General features: G+C 51.0%; 3 protein-coding genes across 7 annotated transcripts; all 3 read right to left on the minus strand.

Moving 5' to 3' along the window:
- Positions 1 to 4937: 4937 nt before the first annotated feature.
- LOC111081042 lies at positions 4938 to 13151 on the minus strand. Of its 3 annotated transcripts, none has more exons than XM_022376962.2 (7): positions 12823 to 13151; positions 8462 to 8623; positions 7248 to 8395; positions 6770 to 7171; positions 6304 to 6594; positions 6096 to 6196; positions 4938 to 5646 (listed from the first exon to the last, which is right to left on the minus strand). In XM_022376962.2, exons 2-7 carry the CDS (start codon positions 8608 to 8610, stop codon positions 5488 to 5490), a joined length of 2250 nt encoding a protein of 749 aa, XP_022232654.1. In that variant the 5' UTR covers positions 8611 to 8623; positions 12823 to 13151; the 3' UTR covers positions 4938 to 5487. The 3 variants fall into 3 exon arrangements, with proteins under 3 accessions (XP_022232654.1, XP_022232653.1, XP_022232652.1); XM_022376961.2 differs by lacking the exon at positions 12823 to 13151 and adding an exon at positions 9793 to 10007 and having other exon boundaries at positions 6304 to 6588; XM_022376960.2 differs by lacking the exon at positions 12823 to 13151 and adding an exon at positions 9793 to 10007.
- A 531-nt stretch (positions 13152 to 13682) lies between these two features.
- Positions 13683 to 16548, minus strand: LOC111081043 (phosphoenolpyruvate carboxykinase [GTP]). The gene is made up of 2 exons (XM_022376963.2): positions 16188 to 16548; positions 13683 to 15859 (listed from the first exon to the last, which is right to left on the minus strand). The coding sequence occupies exons 1-2, from the start codon at positions 16217 to 16219 to the stop codon at positions 13948 to 13950; spliced, it is 1944 nt and encodes a 647-aa protein (XP_022232655.2). The 5' UTR covers positions 16220 to 16548; the 3' UTR covers positions 13683 to 13947.
- A 2076-nt stretch (positions 16549 to 18624) lies between these two features.
- Positions 18625 to 26991, minus strand: LOC111081047 (phosphoenolpyruvate carboxykinase [GTP]). 3 transcript variants are annotated; one of them, XM_022376967.2, is made up of 2 exons: positions 26556 to 26991; positions 18625 to 20584 (listed from the first exon to the last, which is right to left on the minus strand). In XM_022376967.2, exons 1-2 carry the CDS (start codon positions 26588 to 26590, stop codon positions 18700 to 18702), a joined length of 1920 nt encoding a protein of 639 aa, XP_022232659.2. In that variant the 5' UTR covers positions 26591 to 26991; the 3' UTR covers positions 18625 to 18699. The 3 variants fall into 3 exon arrangements, with proteins under 3 accessions (XP_022232659.2, XP_022232658.2, XP_041448023.1); XM_022376966.2 differs by having other exon boundaries at positions 18625 to 20587; XM_041592089.1 differs by lacking the exon at positions 26556 to 26991 and adding an exon at positions 20745 to 20815 and having other exon boundaries at positions 18625 to 20587.
- Between the last annotated feature and the right edge of the window lie 416 nt (positions 26992 to 27407).

Raw genomic sequence — 27407 nt, forward strand, 5'->3', positions numbered from 1 at the left:
TCCTTTCACATTTCGAATTTAATGCTCGACGTACCTTTATTTTTTCCTCGCGTCTGGCGGTTCACTTTGGATGGCCATATCGGTCAGGAGGGGGTCGGCGGAGGGTCGTCGCAGTAGCTGCTGTTTCTAGGTTACAATCGAAATTCCGCTGTAATTTGCATGTCGCGAATGCCATTCCGCTTACTCCTTATCCCTGCTGCCCTTTGCTCCGTGCCGTATTCCTCTTTACGCGTTTTCTCTTCGTTTTGGGTCGTTTCCCTATGACTTTTTGCGGACTGCCGTCTGCTGCTTAAGAATAAACATTGTCCTGACAACTTCCTGTTTCCTTTTCCACGCAAATTTGCAAGCCGCCCCGCCCCGCCTCGCCACGCTCCGCGAGCATCCAAAGGCAAGCAAACAAACACAAAATGGAAGCAGCAAGCGGACAACCTTTTCTCATTTCCTTTGTAAATTGTGCACACAAGCACACACACACACACACACACACCCTCACTCGTATCCATATGGCTGTGTGTGTGTGTGGCTCAAGCAAAGGTGTATCAAATGGAAGGTAAGGCAGTTGTGATGTGATTTATCTTCGCATTTGCATGCCACACTTTGGAGAGTGCTCTGCTCTCCTTTCCCACCTACGAGTGGATGCACTGGCACCTTTCTGTGTGTGTTACCTTACCTTCTATATACCTTGCACGCCTACCCACCCACCCACACAGAGAGAGAGAAGGCTGGCGCTCACTTGTTGCTGCCATCGCAAAAAGCAATTTCGTGGCAATGCGATGAATTGACAGCGGCATCGGAAGGTGCCCCGGGGTCTGATTGCCTGCCCTGACTCCGCCTTCGTCTGCCTTCTCTCCTCTACTTCCCCGACTGGTGACCGTTTGATGCTGATAGCCTACACACACAAACACGCACACACCGACAGGGGGGCACACCTGTAGCCGTAGACAAGTGTGCCCTGCCTGGCCCCCTTCTTTTGAAGTGCCTTGCCTGGCCTGGTCCGACCATTACGCTGGATGGCCCTGGAAGTGTGCACAAGGATGGCCACCGCTATGTACACATTGCCGCCTGCTGCCAATCTCATTTGGGACCCATTCCGGGCATCACAAGCAGGCCCCGGCCCTCCTCTTTGGAGTACAGGGTATGTACACAGTCCTCTAACTGCTGTTAGAGGTACCCCTACCCTACCCTACCCTACCCCTCTGCAAATAATCACACTTCAAAGGCAATAAATCGTTATTTAAATTTCAGTTTTCACATTGCTTAAAGTTTCAGTTGGCTCGGCTCGTGGATGACGGCGGGACACGCGGCTAAGGAACGAAAAATACGGGTACAAATTTGGCTTATTTGGTTATGAATCCCCGGAGAGTGTTGGCTGCCAGCGCGAATATTTCTTCATCTGTGATGCCTGAGAATAACTGAGAATTTGTTTGTGTCAGCGGAGAGGATTGTTTGCGTTTGCGTTTCTTTTTTTATTTTTATTTTTGTTTAGAATGGTTTAGAATGGCTAACACACACACACACATACAACCCCTGAAGAACACGTGGAGAAGAGGCGCATGAAAATGGCTTTCGCTCTATAAAATTGTGTGTGTGTGTGTGTGTGTGTATTGGTGTGCTTTTCCATCCCTTTTTATGCGTTTTTCTGAAATAGCTCGTCAACGCGTTGGTTGCCTTCTCTCTGAACGACCTGCAGGTAATCCGCTTGGAATGGCCGAAGGACAACAGCCGTTATCCCATATCCCCATATGTCATATTCGAAATGGGTTTCATTTCCATTCCCACCTCCTGGCAGTGCAATTAGATGGAAGAACTTGGGCGAGACTTATGCACATCAAGTATCCAAGTGCTTTCTACGCAGAGATGTGTGATAGCAATCCCCATTATAATTACCGTAAGCACCTATCCTGCCATCGGATTAATCTCTGCAGTCCATCCAGGTTGTAATCCTCTGAAGACTTAAGTCGATTTGTGTCGCTTCTCCTGCAACTCGATTACGATGATGAAATGCCACCAGGCGAGGGAGGCCTTGGCTTCCACCCTCAATGTCTTTTTCCTCCCGATCCCAATCCCAATCCCTGTCCCAATGCCAATGCCAAGGACTCTGCTTATGTTTTCATAAATATTTAAGATTGTTGGCTGGCATGACGCTGATACCGACGATGAGGATGAGGATGGGGGAGGGGCCAGCTCTGGGCGGGCTTATTCATTTACGTTTGTTTATTGAACTTAAATTAGTTTGATTTTGCCTCTGATGCCTCAGTCCTTTCCAGCGCATCCTTTTCTGCCATTCCTCCCCTCTGTTTGTCCCTCCCGCAGGCAACCGTACAATCTCAAGTCTGAGGCCTTAATGCCATGCCTGAGAAGAGCTCAACGGAGACAGAGAGACAGGGCGAACAAAAAGGAACAATCTTGGTATTCAGATAGATGGGTGGGTGTAGGCAGTGCCTGGCACCCCTCCCTGGTGCCCTGAGCAAAGTAAAATAAGCTCATTAAAATTATGAGCCTCAGCAGGTGACGGGGTCAGGGCGGAAAACTTTCTCTGAGTGTGATTCTGAGGCCGCCCCGTTGCCGTTGCCGCCCATCGCGTTATTCGGGACTGAGCCAAATCCGATGAGTTGCCATGCCAGGCTCCTGCCACGCTTTCCACCCTTCCCTTCTCCCCTGCCCATCAATCAGAGCCGGATTGTCAACTTTTCAGTCTCATCTCTCGACTCCGCCGTAAGTTAATTACGGACTTTCAGCGCCTGATTGATTTCCGGGCGCGGGTGCCACTGCAGAGCGAAACAGTTGGCAAAAGACGCGAGACCAGAGCACCAATAAGGATGATAAATCCTGACCAGCCTTCCTCCTGTCTGTTTCCAGAGCCAAGCGAGCAGAGCAATCCAATGAGTGGCTCGTGTCACGGTCCCATCGCCAGCGCTGTGTCTGATGCAGTGGAGCGTGAAATCCAGCCAAGTTTTGGCTGTGATTGACAACAAGCACTTAACACATTTCGACTCAGCCTTGGCAGCTCCCAGCAGCCTCGAAGCCCCGCAGCCTCGCAGCCTCGCAGCCCCGCAGCCATTGCCCCTAATGAACCGCAAGTGCGCAACAGCTGAGCAGCAGCCGCATGAAAGGAGCGGATTCAAACAGAGTCCTGGATCCCCCCCAGTCACATGCAGCAGCACACAAAAAAGAAACCCCAAATCAGACGAGAGAGAGAGAGAAACACAGAGTTTTTTAGCCAGTTACAGAGCATAGTTGTCCTTTATTTATCTGGATGGTAGACTTAAGAGGGAAGAGGTGGGGGGAGAGTTAAACCAAAAACACACCAAAACAAGAAATCCGATTTTATCCGCTTGTACTCTAATTAATTTGCTTTTTCTGCCGCCTCATCTCATTGACAAGCACAAAGGATTCCATTCCGCTCTCCTTTCCTTCTCCTACTCTTGCAATGCAATAATGTGCACACGACTGTCTCTGGAATAAACTCTAAGGGGGGGGAGGGACTCCATCATCTACTCCTTAGCTTTGGAAAAATATATATAAATATACATCGATCGATCTACTATTTCGCTACTTTTGGTTATTTGTACAGTTATGCTTTAAGCCATTTTGCAGGTGTGTAGCAGCGTACAGTTACATATGTACATAACTCTGCAGTAAAATTCCATTTAGAAACAATTGATCTTATTTTGGTATTTGTTTGGTTTTGTTTTTTTTTTTTTTGCTTTTGTTTTTTGCTTTTGTTTTTGCTTCAATTAGTTTTACACAATAAATTCGGTGGGCATTTAGCTAGCTTTGATTCGAATACTTTCCTCCCCACATTGGATAAACAAATCAAATTAAAGCCTCGACCTTGGCACCACCCGCGGCGTATGCGCGATACAGATTGCCCCTGATGTCAGGTGGGTGGGAATGAGGGAGGGGGGAGGAGGAAAGTTCTCTGTGCAAAAAATTCAAAACTTTTACGAGACAAGTTTTTTTTTCGTTTTGATTTTATGGTTTTTGCGTAAATGTTAAAAATGATAAAGTGCACTCGACATGGGCATGGGAAGCATGGCTGGAAGGAGTGAATGGGGAAGCATGGAAAAGCGGGCCTGAACACAAATATGAGTGGTTTTTGGGTTGTCGAGTGTGTTTCCCGGCTCCTGTTCCTGCCCTGACCTAATTTACCAGCGCAATTTTCCCGCTCTCCCTAATGTGTAAGTTTGCATATGAAAATAGTTAAGAGTTTAGTTAGGTTTTAGTTTGATTTGTTTTGCTTGTTTTTTTTTTTTTTTTTCGCATTTTGTAAAGGTATTTTTCAAATATAAGCGTATGAGTTTAGAAGAGTTAGAAGTGTTCTCCAATTACATTCATAAATACATATGTATACATACACATGTATGCATGTATGTATGTTTATGTATACACGTATACGAGCTAGATGCTTTGATTAAATTGTATTTGCTCTTAGGCTTAGACTTATATTTTATTTTATTCTATTATATATTATAGTAGGTAACAACAGTCAACATTCAACAGTCAATCCGATATGAGACGAAAAGTCAATTGGAAGAGTTCTTGCAGAGCAGATCGAGGAGTAGACATCCCTTAGTCTAGACAATAAATATATAGCTCACAATTATTGGATATATTTTTGGTATAGTATATCTGTATCTGTGTCTGTAGTCTGTAGCTGTAGTCTGTATATATGTATAAGTATATCAACTTCTATAAAGTTAGCTGCTCTGCTTGAGGCTGCTCCTACAGCGTCCCCTATTTCAATTGACAGCACATTATTGTATTTGAAATTAATCTCCATTGGAACACATAATAAGTACACATGCATATATAATTAATGTACACATACATATATTCTTAGGGACTACTCTTAGTAATGTTTGTGTATGTGTTTGTGATGCTCCCCTTCTGCTGCTGCTTCTGAGTGGAGGCTGCACACGCGTCGCTGGGTCGCTGGGTCGCCGCTTATCTTATCAGTAAGGCCAACAGCACCACCCGAAAGTGGGTGCGTCTGGGCACGATAAGCTAATCGAAACATCCGCCATAAACAAACGAATAATCGCTGCCCGCGGAGGCCTGACCACCGCCAATGACTTGCGCGAAATGGCCACGGCAAAGGGGATGCGGATGCGAGAGATGGGAATGGGAATGGGAGGAGCGGCGACCTAACATTGAACTTTCAATATTCTTGGGGCCTGGCGATGGCGACGTAGAAAATAAAAAAATAAAAAAAAACATAACAAAAGCGTGGGCCCCCCGTTTGGCCTGCCTCCCTCCGGCTAATCTGAATGGCATTCAAAATATTCCGCCTGCCGCTTTTGATAAAATTCTTCTTTGCACAGTGCTCCTGCTCTGTGGCATAATTTTAGCTTATTCACAGGAATGCCCCGAAAAGAAGACATCGACAGTGGGCTCCTCCGTCCGTTCCTCCTCCTTGGCTTGGCATACATACATATGTATGTATGTATGTGTGTATATATGTATGTGGCGGTGGGATTCTTATTCTTAGAGCACATGGAGATTCTCACAGCTCTTCGACTTGGATATGTCGCTGAGGCAGATTTTCTGCAGTATCTCCTTGGCCAGATGCAGTGATATGTGGGTGCGAGAGTGCTTCATTTTCGACTGGGTAGCCTTCTTCTCGCGTACCTCCTTCAGGCGCATCTAGTTGGATGAGAGAGCGGGCGAGAGAACCTTCTTTAATCTGGTTAACGTTAACCGGCCAGGTTTCCGTTTGAGTCACTCGCAGGCAGCTCAATTTTCATTAATTAGTGAACCGATCCGGAAGGATACACCACCCATCAAACCCCCACAACCCGCACCCCAACCCCAACCCCACCCAATTGTGCAGGGAATAAAGTTAAATGGATTTGCCGCGCCGTCTGGGTCACACTGGTGTGTTGGATGGGTTGGGGCAGACGGCGGCTCGGCTCGACTCGACTCGGCTCGGCTCGTCTCGGCATATCCATTTAACTTTGTTTCCTGCACCACCTTTGCCCCATGCATCGCTGGGGTTGCGTGTATTTCGCACCTAAACTGAAATAACCGCAGCCCACAGAACAGTCCCCAAGCCTGCACCTTCCATGGGCCTGCACCCGCTTTGGGCCACTCACCTGCTTCAATATGCCGACGAGCAGCTCATCGACATTGTGCTGTATGCCGCTTGAAGTCTCGATAAATTTGGCATCGCGTGAGGCGGCCAGGGCCTTACCCTCTGGGGAAATGGACAAAAACAAATGGAGTAGCAACAAAGAGTGGGGGGAGGGAGAACGAAATGAAATCAAGCCATCATAATTAAGAAGCAGGAATTATGTGCGTTACCTTGTGATGTGATAAGCCGGGCACGGGCCAGATCCGCCTTGTTGCCCACGAGAATAACGGCCTTGTCCTTGGTGTATTTCTCCTGCCACAGATAATTGATGATTTCCTCGGCCACACGGAACGTGCCCCGGTCGACCACCGAGAATACGACAACACAGCCGTGCGGCTCATAGGTGGAGAGGGAGTTCTCGACGCTCATTTCAACGCTCGGATGGTCGATGAAGACCATGTCCGATTCCTCGTCATCCAGCAGCACACTGACCGTCTTCTCGCCGAACTCATCGTCTAAAACTCAGATCAGAATTAAACTCTAAAGACGCAAGTGGAAGCTGGGAAGCTAGGGGTCAGACACACATAGGTTCCAGCTACGGGTACGTTTCTCTACTCACTGCGATCCGGCCCAAGAGACAGACAGACAGGCAGGCAGGCCGCTCATCTCCTGGCGACCCTCGCACCCAACACTTACCTAGGCTCGCATCGTAGGTGTGCATGTATTCCGAGGTCATGAACTGGTTGACCAGCGCCGTCTTGCCCACGCCGGCATCTCCGAGCATCACCACGCGGTAGCGGGCTGCAGGCGGCGGCTCCAGGTTGTCCGACTCGTCCGAGGACACCGGCAGGGAGTCCACGTTGGCATATCCGCCGCCACAGCAGCTGCCCTCGAATGGGGACCTCTCGCTGGCCCTGCTGTTGGTCGAGTTGACGCTCGTGTTGCTCCGCGAACGGCGCGAGATTATCGAATCGCCGCAGTTGACCACGTTCCCCTTGCTGATGGAGAAGTGACGCAGTCGGTAGAGATCGTCGCTGGCCCGCGGATTGTACGGGCGTTCCGGCAGAGAGCAGACTCGCGGCCGAATGTGGTCGGGAACTGCACGGGGGAGGGGGGAAGGTGACCCCGTTTCAAAGGTTGCACTGGGACCAGAGACTAAGGATCTGCCACTCACCTGGCAGCTCGAGAAAGTTCGACGTTCTCCGCTGACGTCCACGATTGGAGCTTTGGAAGGCCAGCGGGCCAACATCATCGTTGGACACGATGGACGCATTGGAGCAGGCGCTCTTCATGGAGTCCCGTGAGTTGCGGCGACTGGCGAGCAGGGCCAGGCCTCCCTTGGAGCTGCCCCTGCGGCGGGGCTTGTGCTCGACCACCTCGCGCTTCGCCTTGGCCGGCTTGGGTGGCTTGCAGCCGCTCAGCTCGTGATCCGGATCCTGGGTCAGGTCGCTGGTGGACTTGCGATAGCGGAGGGAGACGACGCTGTCGGAGCATGTGCGGTCCAGCGTGGAGTGCGAGCTGTGGAGCACCTGGTAGCCAGGATTCGAGGTGATGTTGATGGCGTGGCGCCGCTGGCGATGTAGTTGCTGCTGCAGCTGCTGCTGCTGCTGACTGTGCTCCGGGTCCGTGAAGCTGAAGCTTGTCGTGGTGTGGGTCACCTGGGTGCTGTTCGTGTGCTGGGTGCACGTCTCGCCCGACTCCATGGACAGCTGGGTGCACTCGGTCACGCAGGAGTCGCGCTTCAGCCCATAGTAGCCGCCTCTTCTTCCCCCTGCTCCGGCTCGGGAGCCCACATCGATATTGCTGATCACCGGCAGCTCCCACTCGTCGTGCCGCCGCTTGCTGCCATCGCCTACGCCCGTTGTGGTCACCAGAGGCAGCGGCTCGAGCGGCAGCTTGCTCCTCATCAGCTTCTTGGAGCCCTGGCGACGCGGCGAGCTGGGCGGCTCATAGTACTCGGGTCCCCCATCCGGCGAGAAGGGCTCGTAGTACTCAAACTTCTTGGAGAAGGTGGGGTGCTCCGCTCCGGCACTGGGACTCACGGCATCGAAGACAAACTTGCACGGCGCATTGGGAGTGCGGGCGGCTGTCGTGCGGCCGCTGAGCAGCGAGTAGGAGTCATCTATGGAGCCCGAGGGCGGCGTCTGGTAGTAGGAGCTGGGCGTGGAGCTGCTCCCGTCGTCGCAGCTGTCGCTGGCAAAGGATGTCGTGATTTTGGGACTCCTGGGCGCCTCGTATCCCCCGCCGTAGCCATAGCTCGGACTGCGCGGACCCGTCACCAGGGGCGTTGCATATACCGAGGGCGGTGTCGGATGGTAGGGCCTAAAATGGAGTGTGGAGTAGAGTAGAGTAGCTGTGGATGCCACCCTGGAGGAGATTTATTCTTACCTGGGCGCCTTGGGAGTGGCTCCTCTGCTCGGCAATGGATTGCTGGCCGTCCTTGCCGTTGACTTGTGCTGCGGACCGAAGCCCGCCTGCTGCCTGTAGCCACCACCTCCGCTGGCTCCCTCGTCCCAGCTGCGCTGCTGCTGTGCCATTTCAGTGCTCCTCCTATGCATCAGAGTATCACGAGATAAGGAGACGAGAATGAGCTCGGTAATGCTTATACTGATGGCTGTGTCAGTAGATGCCCCTGGCCAACAACTCGTGTGTAAATACCATGGGCCATTACTCACACACACACACACACACACACACACATGGACACCCCCCCTTCGGATACTTTGCCTAAATGGCCAGAAAGTAAACATAATTTATGGTTTTATCTCTATTTAATCAAAGTAATGAAAAGCTGCCCCATAGAAACCAGCAATCATAACGACCAGACAGCGGAACTGCGTCCACACCCGCCCCCAGCTGTCCACACCCACGCCCACAAGTCAACCGCAACCACCCCTGGGGTGGGGTGCGGTGCAGCTCCAAGGGAGCTGGAAATAGACCTGCACCCACAGAGTCAGAGCCAGAGTCCGAGCCAGAGCCAGAGCAAGTGGTTCATTTGGTGTTAACTGTGCGTTCTCGTATCTTCGGAAATGCTGGTGGCTGGTGGCTGGTGGCGTAAGTGGCTGCTGCTCCAATTACCGTTCCAGCATCAGCACTTGCCAACACACATTCCCCATTAGCTTATGCAAAAGTTCCGAAAAACCCGCCCATTGCACCCACTCCTCTCGTCTGTGTCTCTTGCGGTTTGCGTTGTTTGCGTGAAAGTTCTTGGTATTCGGTTTGTTTGCGGAATACACCCACGCCACGACACTACACGAGAGCTTCCTTCGCTACAAACTTCTCTAATGGGATTTACCAGCTTGAAGTGGTTTGGTTGGGTGGGTGGACGGGCAGGGGGTGCGCAGCCATTAAAGTTGAGCGAGCGAGCAGTCTCTGTGCGTGTGGAAAGTGTTGCCTACATTTCAGCTTGATTGATATGCAGATGCTGTGGAAACAATAGCTCTGCTCTGCTCTGCTCTGCTCTCTCAGCGGAATGTACTGGAACCTGCTTTGTTTTTCCGCCCAAGAGAGCCTTTTGCTGTACGCTAAAGACTGGCCATCAGCAGCGAGGCAACAAGTGTCCGCCCTGTTTCCCCTGTCGTTCAAAGTTCAATCGAACTGCTGAGTGAGTTTAGTATTCACTGAAACGAGCGGACCCAGGCCACTGGTCCACTTTAGTTTTATGGCCGAGCAGAGGTGCCGCCTGGTCCCCGCGGGCCAACATCGTTGCAAGTACTCACAGTGCCATTATATCGACTCGCGTACACCGCGCAGCACTTCAAGTATCCCATTGCAGTGGGGGGGTGGCAGCTGGCTTCCCCTCGTTCTCCACCTGCTGGGGTGGACAGTACAGGACAGGACAGGACACGTGTGCGGGCCTGCTGCCTCGCCTCGGTATCCGCTTAGCTCGAAATGTGACTCTCAACTGTTTGTCGACCGGCTTGTCGGTGTTCTGTGTTCACGTCCAACCTGCGGGCCATTATTATTTATCTGTCTATCGGATGTACAAATAGCACCCACACACAAACACACACACACACATGTGTATATGTGTACATATGTCGCGCACGGTGCGTGCGTACGTGTCCATACTGTTGTGCAAACAGCAAACAGGTGTAACTGCAGGCCAATAATACCTCTTATTCGGTGTCCTACCTGTTGGCTGTGTCCCCCAGCTCCCCTTACACATTGGTTCGCCCCCAGTCATAGTTCGGCTGTTCTTGCCACAGAGCAACATTCACCCACAGCTAACTCGATGCGTGGCTGTGCTGCATCCAGAAGAGCATTCCACTTAGCCTACAAGGCATCAATTAGTCGGGGGGTTTCCTCCTACTTGTTGTTACACTTTCTGTTACGTTTCAGTTTTCTTTCTTTTCCCGTTTCACGTAATGCCATGGCCTGTTGCCACCGCAACCAATCGAACGGACGGACATTGGCCCCCGGATAGCGAGCAGAGGGGGGTCGAGGCAGATAAAAATAAAATGATAACAAAACGAAACGAAACGAAACAGAACAAAGCGCGAGTCCAGAGCTCACCTTTTCCCCTAGGCCAGTTTCTATTCCTCTTCCACTCTGGCAACAGTTTTTTTTTTTTTTGGTTATGCGAAAATCTGCAGACAGGCTGGATGGGCCACAAATCAATACGAATCCTGTGCTATGTAGGAGTGGGCAGCCAACCCTCTCGGATCTGATGGCATTCAAATGTTTAATAGTTCGGTCCGTCTGCTCCGGTCCATTGTCTGAGCAGAAAAGGGCGGCATCGACTGGCGGGAGATTGGCTCCCCAGCTTATTGTATTAGTCGCGCATAAGACCCTCCCCTGGGGCAGCAGGCTGCAGGACCCGCCCAGTGAAAAAGGTAAACTTATATAAGCATAATAATCGTTTGTGAATTATTAAGGAAATACAATACAATAAAATACAATACATCTCCCCGCCGTCCGACTGGGTCAATCATTCAAAACAGAATGAAATTTTAATGGAATGTCAGCCAGGGCCAACTTTAAATCGAGTCTCAATGCTAAGTTATGCATGGGACCGGGACTAGCACCGGAACGATATGCGCCCGATTTGACTGGGGTTAAGAGCAATTTGCATACCCAAAGAGGTTTGCTTTGTGTCCCCGGAATGGCTTGCCTCAGCCTCAGCCTCAGCCCCAGCCTCAATCAGGTTTATGGCTTCTCTTCTGGGCTTTTGTGTGGCGCGGTCTACGACCTGCAATGGCGGTGCCACACTGCCAACTTTTTTCCGTTTTCCGTTTTTCCCTTAGTTTCCTTTTGCACCTCCTTTTACATCGCAGCACAGCAGTGTCCGACTCGTAAGAGTCTACCGTCATTATTTAGGGGAGGTAAGAGTAATGACTCGCCATGCACTCGCCCCTACCAACTCTCACTCTCTCTCTCTCTGTACCTTTGTTTCACCATCATTAGGTCGCAGACGTCAGCCATAAATGAGTTCTTTGGCAAATGGCTCGGACAACCCTTTGAAAAACTTGGCTTAATTACATGCCCGCCACCCGTTAAACGCATACTTAACAGACCGCCGACCCCCACTGACTCAACTCAACCCCCACCCCCGTACAAATATTAACTTGGCCAACAGGGTACAAGCTCCCTCCCCTCTCTATCTTTCTCCCTTTGGCACCCTTTCTCCATCTCCATCTCCATCCATCTGTGTCTCTGCTGTAAAAATAAACTTGAGTGGGGCGCATAGTGCGAGAAAACAAACAAGAAAAGTCCATAAAACACTTAGATCAAAGTATACTAAAGTCGCTAGACACTACACGCTACACGCACATGTGCGTGCCTCTTGTTTGTATGTGTATCCAGTGTGTATGTGTGAGTATGCGAGTGTGTGGGAGAAGACAAGAAACCATTGCCTAACTAGCGGGGCAGACACAGCGACAGCTACTGCCACAGGGAACGGCGCGGCGGTCCGTCGCGACGGCCCAACGACTCCAAATGGCAAACAGAAAATTAGAAATCCTGGCCAAAGTCACGTCGCAGCTTGGTCATTAGCCACCACTTGAGGCGCTCTACTCATTGCCCGCTCCCATCCATCGATTTTATTGCAACACATAATTCTTGAAGCTCAGGCCTGGGCCTGGCCCTGGTCCTGGTCCTGGGCCATTTGTGCAAATCTCATGTTGATGGCATATTAAGTGACCTCCTGGCTGGTATTTAGCCCAAAGCAGAGCCCATCATGGCACAAACAGAGTGTGTGGCGGCCAATTTGCACTTTAAATGCTTGCTGGGGGGGGGAGGGTCCATGGATATACGTATGCGTCATTTGTTGAGCGTTGAACCGTTGGGGGGGAGCAAAAGCAACAGTAGGAGCAGGAGTTGGAGCAGGAGCAGACAAACAAAGCGACGACAGTGCAGACGAGCTGGAGTTACGTGTAATTAGAGGCGTCTGGGTGCGAGGATTAGCAATTAAGCGAATGTCCTGCGAGCGCGCAACAAGTGCCACACGACGACAATGAGAGCAGCAGCGGCAGCAACAATGACAACGAGGACTCGCGTAATCCCAGTCATACAGGAGGAGGAGGAGGAGTAGTAGGGAGGGAGGGTGGTACAAAGCGAGCAAAGAGAGCAGCGCATAAATCAACATGTCAAATCGCAGCTTACAAAATGCCAGCCACCCAGACACACGCATACCAGCACACACACACACACACACCAAGTATACAGGCAAGTATACATACATACATACACTCTCCCCCTCTGTCTCTCACTCACACATTTTGAGGGATGCATTAGCATTAAATGTTTACCATTTTCAACCAATTTGCAGGATAATTTTGTCTGCTACGCGAAGTTTACTAATTGTCCAACACCAGACCACCATACACCACACCACACGACTTGGTCGCCGTCGCCGTCACTGTCACTCGTAATACCAACACACTAGCACCGAAAACAAACACCCACACAACGATGAGCAACAGTTTGGACACACACACACACACACACACACACGCAGCGAAGCCACACACAGCGAAGCCAACGATGAGCTGGCTGCGGTTCTTTGCACTTCCGTTTCCGCCTCCGGTAGCCGCACACTCGAAACTGTCCGCGCGGACGAAGCTGCAGCGGCCGCTGCTCGAGCTGAACTGTGTACTGTACTGTGCGTGGCTCCCCAAGGCAGCCAGCTCGGCCCGAGTTCTGTTCTGTTCAGGTGGCTCCCGAGTTGGCTGTCTGGCTGGCGGAAAGCGAAAGCTCAGTGAAAGTGAAAGCTCTGCTGGCCTTCCTTACTTCCTTCCACTCTTCCGTGTGCCTGGGAGACGGACAGGGAGCGGAGTCGAAGCCAGCCGCCATATGCAACAGAGTTGAGATGAGATATACCTAATACTCGCTCGTATTTGATTGAAGCTTGTCGGGATTAACCATAGGAGTTTACGGGCAAGAAAAAGTAATCTATACTCTTGCAGAAGATGAACTGGTGGGGTAGATTAGATTATTAAGTGTTTCGTTACTGGTCTCATAATGTTGCCCACATTATTGCCAAGCAAGAAAAGAGTTGGCTGGAGATACCCAGAGATACCTGCTCTAATGGCAGGAGCCTGTTCCTCTTGCTCTGAGGAAACATTTCAGATGGAACAATAAATATTCTTCCTTTGTTTTTTTGTTTGGATATGTTTTTGCTTTGTTTTATTTTGGTTTGTTTTTAAAATATCAACTTAGAAGCTAGCCTTAACACTCGCTTATAAAATAAATAGTCTGGAAGTCTTCGGCTTACATTATAGAGAAGCGATTGGGGGGTAGGGGGAAGTGTAACAATGTGTGTGGGTATGAGACAGGTGTGTGTGTGACAGGTGATCACTGATCAGGTGTGAAGGGCGGGTAAAGATGGTAAGATAAATTCTCATGATAGCTCCCAGCTCTCCTCATCCGCTGACTTAGAGGGCGGCGACGCGTGTGGCAAGCTGCTCCAGCTCGCTGTAAATGCTGGCTGGCAGATCGGAGCCCACCTGGGATTCGAAGTAGGTGCGGATGGCCTGCACCTCCTGCGACCAGAAGTCCTTGGGCAGCGAGAACAGCTCGCTCTCATCGATCTGCTCCTTCATGCCGGTCAGGTTGAGGGCTCCCTCCGCGGGAATGTGTCCAATGGCCGAGTCCACGAAGCAGGACTCGCCGTTGATGCGGCGCAGGATCCACTCGAGCACGCGTGAGTTCTCGCCGTATCCGGGCCACATAAACTTGCCCTCGGCACTCTTGCGGAACCAGTTCACATGGAAGATCTTGGGCACCGTGCCCCTCTTCTCCATGCTCAGCCAGTGGGCCACGTAGTCCCCAAAGTTGTAGCCAAAGAAGGGCCGCATGGCGAAGGGATCGTGCATGATCGTCTTGCCCTTGTGCTCGGCCGCGGCAGTCGACTCGCTCCGCATGGCAGCGCCGATGAAGACGCCGTGCGTCCAGTCGCGTGCCTCGTAGATGAGGGGAACTCCAGCCGGACGACGACCTCCGAAGAGCATGGCGGAGATGGGCACGCCAGCCGGATCCTCCCAGGCGCCATCGATGATCGGGCACTGAGCGGCGGGGGTGCAGAAGCGGGAGTTGGGGTGGGCGGCTGGCTTGCCGGAGTCCTTGCTCCATGGCTTGCCCAGCCAGTCGGTGATCTGCACATTGGGAGCCAGGCTGCTCTCCATGCCCTCCCAGTAGACGCCGCCGTCGGAGGTGGAGGCCACGTTGGTGAAGATGGTGTCCTTGAAGACGGTGTTCATGGCAATGGGATTCGTCTCCATGGATGTGCCTGGGGCGACACCGAAGAATCCGTTCTCCGGGTTGATGGCCCGCAGCACGCCCTTCGAGTCGAACTTCATCCAGGCGATGTCGTCGCCCACACACTCCACCTTGTAGTCGGCCAGCGAGGGGTTCAGCATGGCCAGATTGGTCTTGCCGCAGGCGGATGGGAAGGCGGCAGTGATGTACTTCTTCTCGCCCTCGGGATTGGTGATGCCCAGGATGAGCATGTGCTCGGCCAGCCAGCCCTCGCGCTTGGCAATGGTGCTGCCGATTCGCAGGGCGAAGCACTTCTTGCCCAGCAGAGAGTTGCCGCCGTATCCCGAGCCGTAGGACACGATCAGGTTCTCGGCGGGCTTGTGCAGGATGATGGTGCGCTCGGGATCACAGGGCCATGAGGGCTGTTCCACCTGGCCATTGGCGGGGGCTCCAACCGAGTGCAGGGCTCGGACGAACTCCTCCTTCTTGGCCAGCTGGCGCAGCACTGCGGCTCCCATGCGGGTCATGATGCGCATAGAGGCCACCACGTAGGCGGAGTCGGTAAGCTCAATGCCGATCTTCGAGAGCGGCGAGCCCACGGGGCCCATGCTGAAGGGCACCACGTACATGGTGCGACCCTTCATGCAGCCCGGGAAGCGCTGCTGGATGGCTGTCTCCATGTCATCGGGGGAGATCCAGTTGCCCAGAGTTCCCTTGACGCCGTCGAGGGGTGTGGGAATCGTCTCCTCGCGCTGCTCCGTGCAGATGAAGGTCTTGGACTCGACGCGGGCCACATCGGCCGGATTGGTCCTGGCCAGCCAGCAGTTGTCGTACTTGGGCAGGGCCACGATGGTGCCGGCCTCCAGCAGGCTCTTGATGAGCATCTTGTTCTCCTGCTCGCTGCCGTCGCAGATGTGCACCTGGTCGGGCTGGCACAGGGCGATCCCCTCCTCCACGAAACTGCGCACGCCCGCTGTGAGCGCGTTGACATCGCCGTACGAGATGGGTATGCCACGGATGTGGCTGTACAGGCCGCAGTTGTCCTGGCGCAGCTTGTGCAGCTGTGGCAGACCGCAACCGTTGGCGGAGCTGTAAGTGAGGAGGAGGAGAAGGAAACGGGAAATTAATCAAGTGCTTTTCACATATTTACACAATTGAATGAGTGGAACGGCGAGGCGACGCCGCATTAATTATGACAGTTTTCGTTTATGCAACTATTATTGTTCTCATTAAATGCAATTATCACAATTTTCACGCATTGCAAATTTGTTATAAAAATAAAATATCCGCAGGCATGCTGCACGGTCAGTGGAAGGGGCAGGGGCAGGGGCAGAAGGAGTGTGCGGTGTGGTGTGGATTTTCTGTGTGCGTGGCCTCTTTTTTCCTGGGGGCCAGCCAGATACGAGCATGTACTTACATAACTTTGCTTTGTTCGATGAGCTCAGGCATGTTGCTGCTGTTTTTTGTTTTTTGTTTTATTTTATATAGATTGATTTCCCTCAAGACTTTACTTTGGAATAAACTGCACAGATTTCTGGCTTTGCTTTTTATGGCTTTTTAGGAGTCGTGGCTAAATGTTTGGCACTTGCTTCTTTGATTTAATAAGCGAATCTGCTATCACAATAGTTTAATTATCACAATTAGTGTTTTTGTTTTGTGGTTTTCAGATTTTTCATATGTTCTTCCACAGCTTTTTGTCAAATGACAGCTTGATGCTCAGACCACTGAAAGTAGACTTTTCACTTGATCTTTCCATTTACTCCGGACACGAGTAACTGATGCCTGCTGCCAGCCCGCGCGGCCTTTTATACGCTGCCAGCCGATCGAGAGAGGCCTCGACAGCGAGAGAGGGTCAGGCAGCGGACGCGCTGATTGGTGAACGTTGGGAGGCTCGCCGATTGTTTTGGTTTTTCACCCAGATAGATGCAGAGCGACGACGCGCGTTGTCGAGCCGGTATGGCAGTGGGCAGGGGGTGGCGACGATCGGGTGGAGCGGTGTGGGGGTATGTATCCGCACTTGGCAACAGCATGGGATACATGGGATGGAGTGTAGTGGGGGGTGCTGGCTAGCCCGAGACACACAAGTACTCGTAGCCGTACCCGTACCGTAGAGCATTTTCTAGAGTGTTTGTCGCTGATTTCGGGCCCCAATAGCATTCATTGATAACAGCGGCATTTGTTGTTATTTTTTAGCATTTTCCCCGTTGTTAATTTAATTACTTTGTTTTTGGATGTTTCTGTGTGTTTTTATTGGAAGCGGTGCCTGGCACAAAAATAGCTGCCAGGATGCAAGGGAGTGGCGGTTCACGGCCGGGACAACAGCAGTTTCTTCTGCAAGCGAAACAGCTGTGCAGAGTCCCCATACATAGCTGAGTCCCATCTGCGGTGCATTAAGTGTAGGCTAGGCCCCTGCACGCGCCCTCCTACGCCATCACATGGCCCACACACACACACATATTCGATCCAATTCGATTCGATTTGTTTCTCCTTGGACCAGTGCCAAATCGAAAATACTCTCGATTTTTTTTTTGGTGACGGAAAAATTTGTGTGTTGATATTTCTGCCAGTTCCCTCTAAAGCCTGCTAGTTGACCATGGCCGGATTGGAGGCCGACGCATTCATGTGACTCTGTCCGGGTGATGGAGGCCCAAGAATAGCCACGACCATCGTTGGTCATGTGCTGACTCGCCCTCTCTCTCTGTATCTCTTTCTCGCTCTTTCGCCGCGTGGAAGGATAAATGAAGGTGCCATGATGCCGTTGGTGTGACTTTGCTTGCTCCGCTTGTGCCCATGCAGCCATCGGTAGACCGTTGTAAATCCGGTTCTGCCGTTCACTTAGCCTAGACCCAGAAGGGACTGACTGACTGGCTGGATCCATCAGCCTTGGGGAATCCAACCAGTCCCTCCCCTCCCCTCCCCACCCCTGCGCTGCGCCTGTGACCAAGCCCCACCCTGTGCGACTGGTCCAGTTGCAGAGTGAGACGAATACATCCACGCGCGTCGTTCCGTTTTTTTTTTTGTTTTTTGTTTGGCGGGTTTATTTATAAACTATGGACTTGTTTTTCTAGTTGTGCCTGATAATCTTCATCATCGGCGTTAATTGCTGGACTCTGACACTGGAACTGTCGTCTCCGCTCCACTCCACTCCACACCGATCCTGTTCTGCTCTCTGCCTCTCCTCCATCTGATCCTCTCCTCCCCCACACAGCAAGCGCGTTTCTGCCGAGTCGAGCTCATTTGTGAATTTACGTCAATAGACAGTCCCTAGCTGCTGGGCTGGAGCACAGGGAGATCGATGTGGGACAGCCAGGCGTTGTGTTATCAGCTGACGAGCCTTCTAAATATAGCGGCACTGGCTCTGGCACTGTCTGTAACCCGGATCTTGATTGGCAGCAACCAGGAAATTTTCATAGGGGTTCTGTTTTACAGGCCCCCCGCCGGGCAGTTGCTCTTCTCCCTGCCACCACAAGAAGAAGGCTCATGCCACCAAACGTTATCGAGCCGAGAACATCACACCACACACTCTTGTCGATAATCAGGCCCTGGCAACCCGGAGTGGGTACCCGTTCCACAGCAGCAACCTTTGACCATTCTTTCAGTGAAATTTTGTTTTGGATTCTTTTGGCATTTTATTTGCTTGTTTTCCATCGCCGCGATCGTCTGATAACTCAGGTTAAACGCCATTATGGATTTATACGCTTGTTTACGCCAATTGCGGACGGGCCTCCGCCGCCACGGCGGACACTGATAAGCGATGGAATGGCATGGCATGTCAGGCCACGCCCCAATCCCGATCCCAGTCCCAGCAAGTCTTCGATGTTGAATTTTTGGCATATAGAAAATCGTTTCGTTTCGTTTTATTTTGTATTTTATTTTACGCAATTAGGTCTTAGAGATTAGGGGAGAGAGTAACCTATGGAACACACACATCACATGTCGGCCACACGCGCCTTCAGCGCCGTCAGCTGCTCGGCCACGGGCCGTGGCAGATGGCCGCCCACCTGCTCCTCGAAGTATCGCTCAATCTCGAGGGCTTCCTGCTGCCAGAAGTCCTTGGGTAGATCGAAGAGCTGGGCGAGATCCACGTCGCCCTCCATTCCGGACACGTTCAGGGCGTCCTTGCTGGGCAGCCGGCCAATCGGCGAATCCTCGAAGCACTTCTCGCCCTGCACCCGTCGGAAGATCCAGTCCAGGACGCGCGAATTGTCCCCGAATCCGGGCCACAGGAACTTGCCTTCGGCACTCTTGCGGAACCAGTTCACATGGAAGATCTTGGGCACCGTGCCCCTCTTCTCCATGCTCAGCCAGTGGGCCACGTAGTCCCCAAAGTTGTAGCCAAAGAAGGGCCGCATGGCGAAGGGATCGTGCATGATCGTCTTGCCCTTGTGCTCGGCCGCGGCAGTCGACTCGCTCCGCATGGCTGCTCCCATGAAGACGCCGTGCGTCCAGTCGCGGGCCTCGTACACCAGTGGAACTCCAGCGGGACGGCGGCCCCCGAAGAGAATGGCGGAGATGGGCACGCCAGCACCGTCCTCCCAGGCGGGGTCAATGATGGGGCACTGGGTGGCGGGTGTGCAGAATCTGGAATTGGGATGGGCGGCCGGCTTGCCCGACTCCTTCGACCAGAGCTTGCCCAGCCAGTCGGTGACGGTCAAGTCCTTCAGCTGAGCGGACTCCATGCCCTCCCAGTAGACGCCGCCCTCGGAGGTGGAGGCCACATTGGTGAAGACCGTGTTGCGGAAGATCGTGTCCATGGCAATGGGATTCGTGGCACGCGACGTTCCCGGCGCCACTCCGAAGAATCCGTTCTCCGGGTTGATGGCCCGCAGCACGCCCTTCGAGTCGAACTTCATCCAGGCGATGTCGTCGCCCACACACTCCACCTTGTAGCCGGGCAGGCTGGGCGTCATCATGGCCAAGTTGGTCTTGCCGCAGGCGGATGGAAAGGCGGCTGCCACGTAGATCTTCTTTCCCTCGGGATTGGTGATGCCCAGGATGAGCATGTGCTCGGCCAGCCAGCCCTCGCGCTTGGCAATGGTGCTGCCGATTCGCAGGGCGAAGCACTTCTTGCCCAGCAGAGAGTTGCCGCCGTATCCCGAGCCGTACGAGACGATCTCATTGTCGGCGGGTTTGTGCAGGATGATCGTCCGTTCGGGATCACAGGGCCATGAGGACTGCACCTGGACGCCGCTCTTGGGAGTGCCCACCGAGTGCAGACACTTGACGAATTGGCCATCGCCCTCGCGGAGCACGTCCAGGACTGGGTTGCCGGCCCGCGTCATGATCTTCATGGACTCCACCACGTAGGGCGAGTCTGTGATCTCGATGCCGATCTTCGAGAGCGGCGAGCCCACGGGTCCCATGCTGAAGGGAATCACGTACATGGTGCGTCCCTTCATGCAGCCCGGGAAGCGTTCTCCGATGGCCGCCTGCAAGTCCGCCTCCGAGATCCAGTTGCCCAGAGTTCCGGGCGTCGCCTTCGGAGTCACCGGCACCGTCTGCTCCCTGCGCTCGGTGCAGATGAACGTCTTGGACTCCACACGGGCCACATCCGCCGGATTGGTTCTGGCCAGCCAGCAGTTGTCGTACTTGGGCAGCGGCAGAATGGTTCCCTGCTTCAGCATGAGGCCCTGCAGCAACTTGCTCTCCCCCGCACTCCCGTCGCAGATGTGCACCCGCTCCGGCTTGCACAGATCGACGCACCTCTCCACGTACTGCTTGACGGCGGGCGTGAGGGCCTTGGCATCCCCATACTGGACGGACAGGCAGCGGCAGACCAGGCGAAAGTTGTAGCTCTTTGGTGGTCCCACGAGGCTGCTGCGGAAAAAAGAACAGATGGGAAGTTTGAGAAGGTGTTGGGTAATATGTATCAGTATCAGTAGCAGAGTTAGGTAATAGCCATTTGACAGGTAGAAGTGGGAAAAGAGGTCGGGTTGGGTTGGGTTTTCTTCGTGCCGTGCCTACCTAGTCCTACCTAGTGCCCAAGACCTTCACCCACAACCAGCCTATCCGACAGCTGCGCTGCTGTCGCTCGGGCACGACACTGCCACTACAAGAGCCAAGCACAACTGTACCACGAATGTAGCGAGTGATCGTAACGTGATTTCAAATTCTAAGTGGGCACGCATAAAAACAGTCAACGGCATGAGCCAGCCAGCCAGCCAGCAAGCCAGACGGTTTGCTCAATAAAATAAAGACCAAGACCAAGACAAGAGATACATAATAAAAACAAAATAAAAACCAAACTGGCTGCTTGCTGCCTGCTTGCTGGCTGATCAGCTGTTCAGCTGTTCGTATGGTCGGTCTGGTTTTGAGAGCTTCGATGGATCGAGAAACTTGCTCCGCACATTTCGCACAGCGAGCTCTTTTTGAACGTGGACTGGGAATGGCAGGGGAGTTTCCACTGAGTATTTCATCAGCGTCACTTTCATCAGAAGCGAACCCAGATCAGATCTGCTGGCTGCACTGCTTTGCACTGCTCTGCGCTGCTCTTGCTCTTGCTCTGAGAGGAATGATGCAATGTTTCGTCAGCCAGCGTCGATCTTTGTGCTCTCTGTTATGGTTGCGGCGCCATCAGCTGGCTGGGGCACTTGTGTCCCCGAGCGATAAGAGAGCAGGTAGACTACATACCCATTTACATACAACTTCCGGCTGACTAGCCGTACCCGTAACCGTACTCCCCCTCCCTTGCTCATATATCTCCAACATCATGTCAACTTATTGTAGAGACACAATCAAGAGCCCCTCTCCCTCTCTCTCTCTCTCTCTGTGATGGTTTACAGAGTGCAAAGTCCATGGCAAGTCACCGAACCTCGCCCCCACCCACTCTACCGTCTCAGCGATAAGTTTACACGCGTTCAGGGTTGCCCTCCATTCCGTGACGTCACAGACAGACAGCGACTGTCTGGGGGCTGCTAAAGCTAGCTGAAGAAATACAGCCAAATAAATGTACATATGTTTTATAATTTCGGAACTGCGCAGTTCCTCCGCCGCGTGTTCCACATATACCGATGGGTGGAAGGTGCTCCAAAAACACGGAATGTGAGGTGGTGAGGTGGCCTGGTTTCTATGATAGAAGATGTCATAAGATGCTTGCCAGTGAGGTGAATGATTAACTAAATGACATCCATTTAGCCATGACTGACTGCCCTTGGCTATGCCAATTCTGGACTAGAAGCATTGATGTCTCTGTACAAATAAAACCTAAACACTCAGCACTCTCTGGCTAAACTTTGTTTATTTATTTGCTGGCCCGTGTCTGGTCTGGGTTTTATCTACGATTTTAGTGTGCCAATTTTATCTGCAATTTGAGTGCCACTAAGTAGGCATGGCTAGTCAAATAGTACAAGTTTGTCGAGTTCTATTTATTGGGGCACGGCACTGATAGCCCTCCGCTAAACCGCTTCAGTCCAAATTAAAGCGGACTATCAGCGTGCCAAGTGCGTACAGATCGCTGTTGACATTAGCAGCTAATTATTTGGGCAGCACTCGACTTTTCCGGTACTTGATTAGGGCCACGCGCCGCTCCCTTGGCACACCGAAACTGCTGCGTAGCCAGGAGGGGTCTATTTCGGGTGATAACAGAGAACAGTGCTACGCCGTGAAATGAGAGCGCGAATATGTCTTAACATAGTATCATTCATTTCTGTCCCCATGACGCCACGGATGCTGGTTGACCGCTTCGCTCTGTTGCTGTATCTCGCAGTTTATTTGCCCTGAGAAAGAGTATTCCTCACCAGAGCAAGCGCTTGGAACATCTCAATGATTGAATGGAATTTGGCTAGGGTATTGCACGCTCCGTTCTGTCCATGGTGGGTTTTTCTTTTATTTTTAATGCGAAAACAACGTACGAACAACGGCGCGTGTTTCCTATAGTTTATTTATATGGAAAACGTATAAATAGTGATACATATCTCCCGACACATGGCAACAGACCTTAAGCATGTCAGCTGATTCAATAGATTTTCCACAACAAAAAGATACATTTGGAAGCGGAACCGTACTTCTGGTACTTCTCAAGACTGGTGTTTACATGAGAAGGGGTTCAATAGCCTTGGCCGTGCGCCTTATATTCGATTTAATGATAAAGCACTCAACAAAATAGAGACGAAGGACAGGAACCCACAATCAGAAGAAGGCTCGCCCCTGAGTCCTTATCGAGGGCGAAGCTATCGTCTGAACAACGCAACTCCCCATCGAATATCAAGGAAATTGAAGAACTTATTTTCTTTAATCGTTTGAATCGAATGGCTGACAATGTAATGGTGACGTGGGAACTGATCACGAGGAAATTCCCTTATCTTATCGTTTTTCTATTTCAAACTAGAAACTACTACGGCTGACGCTTCGAAACATTTCCACTGACCCATTATGATAGGCGTCATATATACTGTTTATGATTGTCTAAAAAAACAAATAGAGGAAATTTCTAAAAATATCCAATTAATCATACGAGTACGAGTATATGTATACCCTTCTGCCAGCTATTATTTACCATGGTATGTCGATTCATATAACCATGGCCCACTGCGCAGAAATTGAAGCAGGAAACCGATGCAGGTTGGAACTGGAATTAATTGGTAGCGACACTCTGGGTATAGAACAAGCTCATTACCGCATATCAAAGTCCACGAAAAGGCATCGATTCGCTTGAATTTTGTTTACCACCTGATAAGGACGGGGCCCCCAGACCCAGACGGCCCACGCTCTAATGTAGATTAAACTGTTCCGCGAGTCACATAATGTGTTGGTGTATAAGGTAATGGACATACGCAGCTCAGCTCTAGTCTCTTCCATGGAAGACTAGAATACTGGAGCAGGGAATAAAGTCTATATGGATGTAATGGAATTAATGCTGCTTGACTACAGCTGGGATGACTCAGTTTTTGGGATCATTACAAGCGGAGCGTCATCATCGGATGCGCCACCTCATATGCCTATGCGTGTATGCCCCCACACTATTGATTGCCAAATTATCTTATCTAAGTGGGGGGGTCCAATAGGAATTTCCAGGAATTGTGGCACTACGTAGTAAACAAACAATTAACTGATATTGGAATCACAGTAAGCTACAAATATATTTCCCATGTTGCTAGGTATCGCGCCCCAAATGCTTTGATCGATGTGGGAGTTGGGGCTGAGGAAGCCATTATGGGGCGGGGCAGGATGGCGCGTGCCTGCAGTACACTGCTAGACATAGAAACCATCATATTTAAGATTATTTTTTTGATTTGTGTCGTGCATAAGTAATGCTATTTATTATTGGGATTGAATGTATTGTTGGGGGGGGCTCGGCCAGAATTCAGCGTCAACAATAATATTTGTGTTGTTGTCTTTGCCGCTTCGATGGTGTCGTTGCCGTTGTCGTCGCTGTGTCTAAAGGTTATCATCAATGAATGGCAGGCACACAGCGTCGGGGGTCGTCGGGCTGAAGTTGCTCAAAACAAAGCTGTCAATGCGAATCGGCAAAAGCATCTGGCGGATACGGATACCTCAATCAGAATATGGAAACAATGATAGGAGTAGCAATGGGAATTATCTGGTGCAGCTATGCAGCTGCCTGCCCCTTCCTTCACCTCCCACACAGACTTGCCTGCTGGATCGCTGCTGCTGCTGCTGGCCATACCGAAACACGCCATGAACGCATGAATCGGCCATCAAAACAGAAGCCACAAAAGAACCAGTCAAGTAACGCCAGCAACAGGCCAGTTCACTTGTTGCCATGCGGCCCCAAAACCCATACATGCAGCGCTTTGTTTTTATTTCGTCTGATTAGTCAACACGCACAAAGCGAACGAACCAGAAGCACAAAGAGGACAAAGAAATCGAGTCACAACAAAACGAAAATAATAATAAAGAAGATAAGTCAGCCAGGCCGAAGTCTTGATGCCCTTGCAAGACTTGCATATTATTTATTTGACATATTTTCATCTGACCTGTTTCGTACAGGAACAAGTACAGAATTATTATACATATTATTATACACATACGTTCCGTGTCATACTTCTGCTCTAAATCATATCGATCCGTAATTTAAAGTTCTATAATATTAAAATAGATTTTGTAAAAATTTTGCATGAAAAAGTCAAATTCGAAACAAAATGTCACCTGCGATAAAAATACTTTCTGCAAGCGTATTAAAAGCGAGTGGGGGGGTAGTGGGGAGGAAGGATCGGAACTGATAAGAGCGAACACAATAACAAAATCACAAACATGCTTGTGTGTAATTAATCGCACAACTAACTAGCGAAGCTTTCGGTTTGGTTTGAGTCTTGGATCAAAAGCGATCGGAAGAGCTTTACACTAGTGGCTCATTATATTATATCGGTTTCTTTTTTCGATCAGAGAGCAATCGTTTAAGTTATGAATGGGTGGAATAGAATGATGTATGGCACTAGGAGGGTCTATCTTCATTCGATATCGGTATTATAAATAACTACTGACTTATTTTAAGTAAATTCATAGCTAAACATATTCTTAATGGTACGTAAATAATGGCAATCATTGTTCATGCTCATTAATTACATATGCAAGGCAATGCTAATCTGCAGCACTAGCCACGAAAGTTGCGAAGCTGAGTTTTCAGCGTACGTTCCCAGGTCTTCGGCTCTGGGGCCGATCGCGTTCGGCTCATGACGTGGCACGAGCCGACGGACAGCAAGCATCTATGTGTGTACGTGTAACACTCCAAAATATATTATTGCATGCATAGAATAATTTTTAGCTGCCGAAACCGATTTTGCTTGAGATTTCAGTTTATGTAAATGAGCGTGTGCCATGTATTCTCACATACTGTGCTTGTGTGGGTTCTACAATTTTTGTCCGATTGAACTGAAATTGGTTTTTCGTTTTGTTTTGAGAGTGGCCAGCCAGCTGATGTAGCGATCTGAGCTGACCTGCCGCAACATAAATGAGGAATGGGAAAAGTGGGGTGAGCCGAACGCGGTCAATCCCAGAGCCGAACGCGATCGGCCCCAGAGCCGAAGACCTGGGAACGTACGCTGAAACCTCAGCTGCGCCACTTTCGTTGCATGAACTGGCACATCTATATACTGTATGGTTAGTGTCTGCAGCCTACTTGATGTGGAGCTTAATCGCGAGAGAAGAGGCAAAAACACAATCATTGAGACAGCGAGAGAATGAGAGCTTCTGTTGGTCGTTGAGAGGCAGGCACTGAGTGGGTGCATTGATCTTGTCGCTGCAGATGGATGGCATTAACATTGATATGGTTGTGGCTGTGGTTGCTGTTGTTGCTGTGGATCTGTTGGGATGCATGATGATGACGCTACTCTGCTTGTTTGACATGGAATTTTCCCCCATGCGATAGGAACGATCAAGGGAACGGTAACCCTGGTCAGCAACTATCAAATTCTAATTGGGGTAGGTTACTACGAGCACTTTATTTGATGGATTAGTTTGCACAGTGTGTGATTATCAATGCCAAGGCGTGTAAGACAAGTGGATCAGATAATGTCATTCCTATACCGTGTAAGTCCGTAGCTGGGTGAGTATATTAAATTGGCGAAGTTAGATTAGCTGCCAAAAAAGGAAGAAGATGGAGAACTCTACTCTATAGAAATACGTATTAGTCCTCAACATTTTTCTGCATCTCAAAGTGTCCAACATATTTATTCTGCTACAAGGGCAACGGGTGACAGTATTTCATCGTTCAGTACTCTCCCATCTCCAATCTTTATTCAACCACAATTTGTTAATGGCACGCTTTCGGTTCGGCCCACCTGATTTCTTGGCCCACAAAATATTCCCCCCCGTCAGACTCACTCACCCGCCTCGCAGCAGCTGCACGCCTTTGAGGAGCATTCTGTTGTCGTCGTTGATTGTGGTTCGTGCGGCAGGGTGGGCGGTTGGCCCTCGAACTGCTTTCACTTGGCGCGCACTTGCAATTTAATGGCTGCTTTAATTAATTTATTTCGTTCCGCAGCGTTTTTTGCCGACTCTTAATGTGATGAAATTGCAGACTTAATTTGAATTTACTTATTTATAAACTTTCCTGCAGCGGCCGCACCAAATGCACTTTTAACAAATTGATTGAGGGGCTCGCTCGCTTTCGCGCAGAGCGTGCAACGTGCAACTTGCAACGTGAAGCGTGGCAATCTCTGGGCAAGGGAACTTGTTGCGCTTCAGCTACTGCTGAATGTTGAATGTTATGTTGTCGTATCGGCGTTGTGCGGGGCACACTTGTTTCTGCTTTGCCACAGTAATCCAAACTGAAACTCTGCGCCGGGCGCTGCGCTCAAGTAACATACATGAAAATTCTGTTTTCGTTTCGATTTGTGTCTTTTTTCTGCTCTGCTCTGCTGTGCTGTGCTCTGCTCTTGTGCTTCGCTTCGATCTGAATCGGTTCAGAAACATATGGGGACGTAATGTTTTTGCCTTTGCCCCTGATAAGATAACGACAGGCCAGGCAGGCCCGACTCTGCTGCAGTTGTCGCTTGCTACGTGCCGCCCACTGCATGCGCCCGAAGCCACCAGAAACGACGCGACGCGACGGGACGCGGCACTGGGCCACGCCCCCTCGAACGTACAGTACATACCTGTCTGGCAGGTCTGCGGAGGTCTTTCGCAATCGCCACTCTTATCGATGGAGTTGCTGTTACGCCATCGCAGATCAGAGACT

The sequence above is a fragment of the Drosophila obscura genome, unplaced genomic scaffold (genome assembly GCF_018151105.1).
Source record: "Drosophila obscura isolate BZ-5 IFL unplaced genomic scaffold, ASM1815110v1 contig_17, whole genome shotgun sequence".
NCBI classification, from domain to species: domain Eukaryota; kingdom Metazoa; phylum Arthropoda; class Insecta; order Diptera; family Drosophilidae; genus Drosophila; species Drosophila obscura.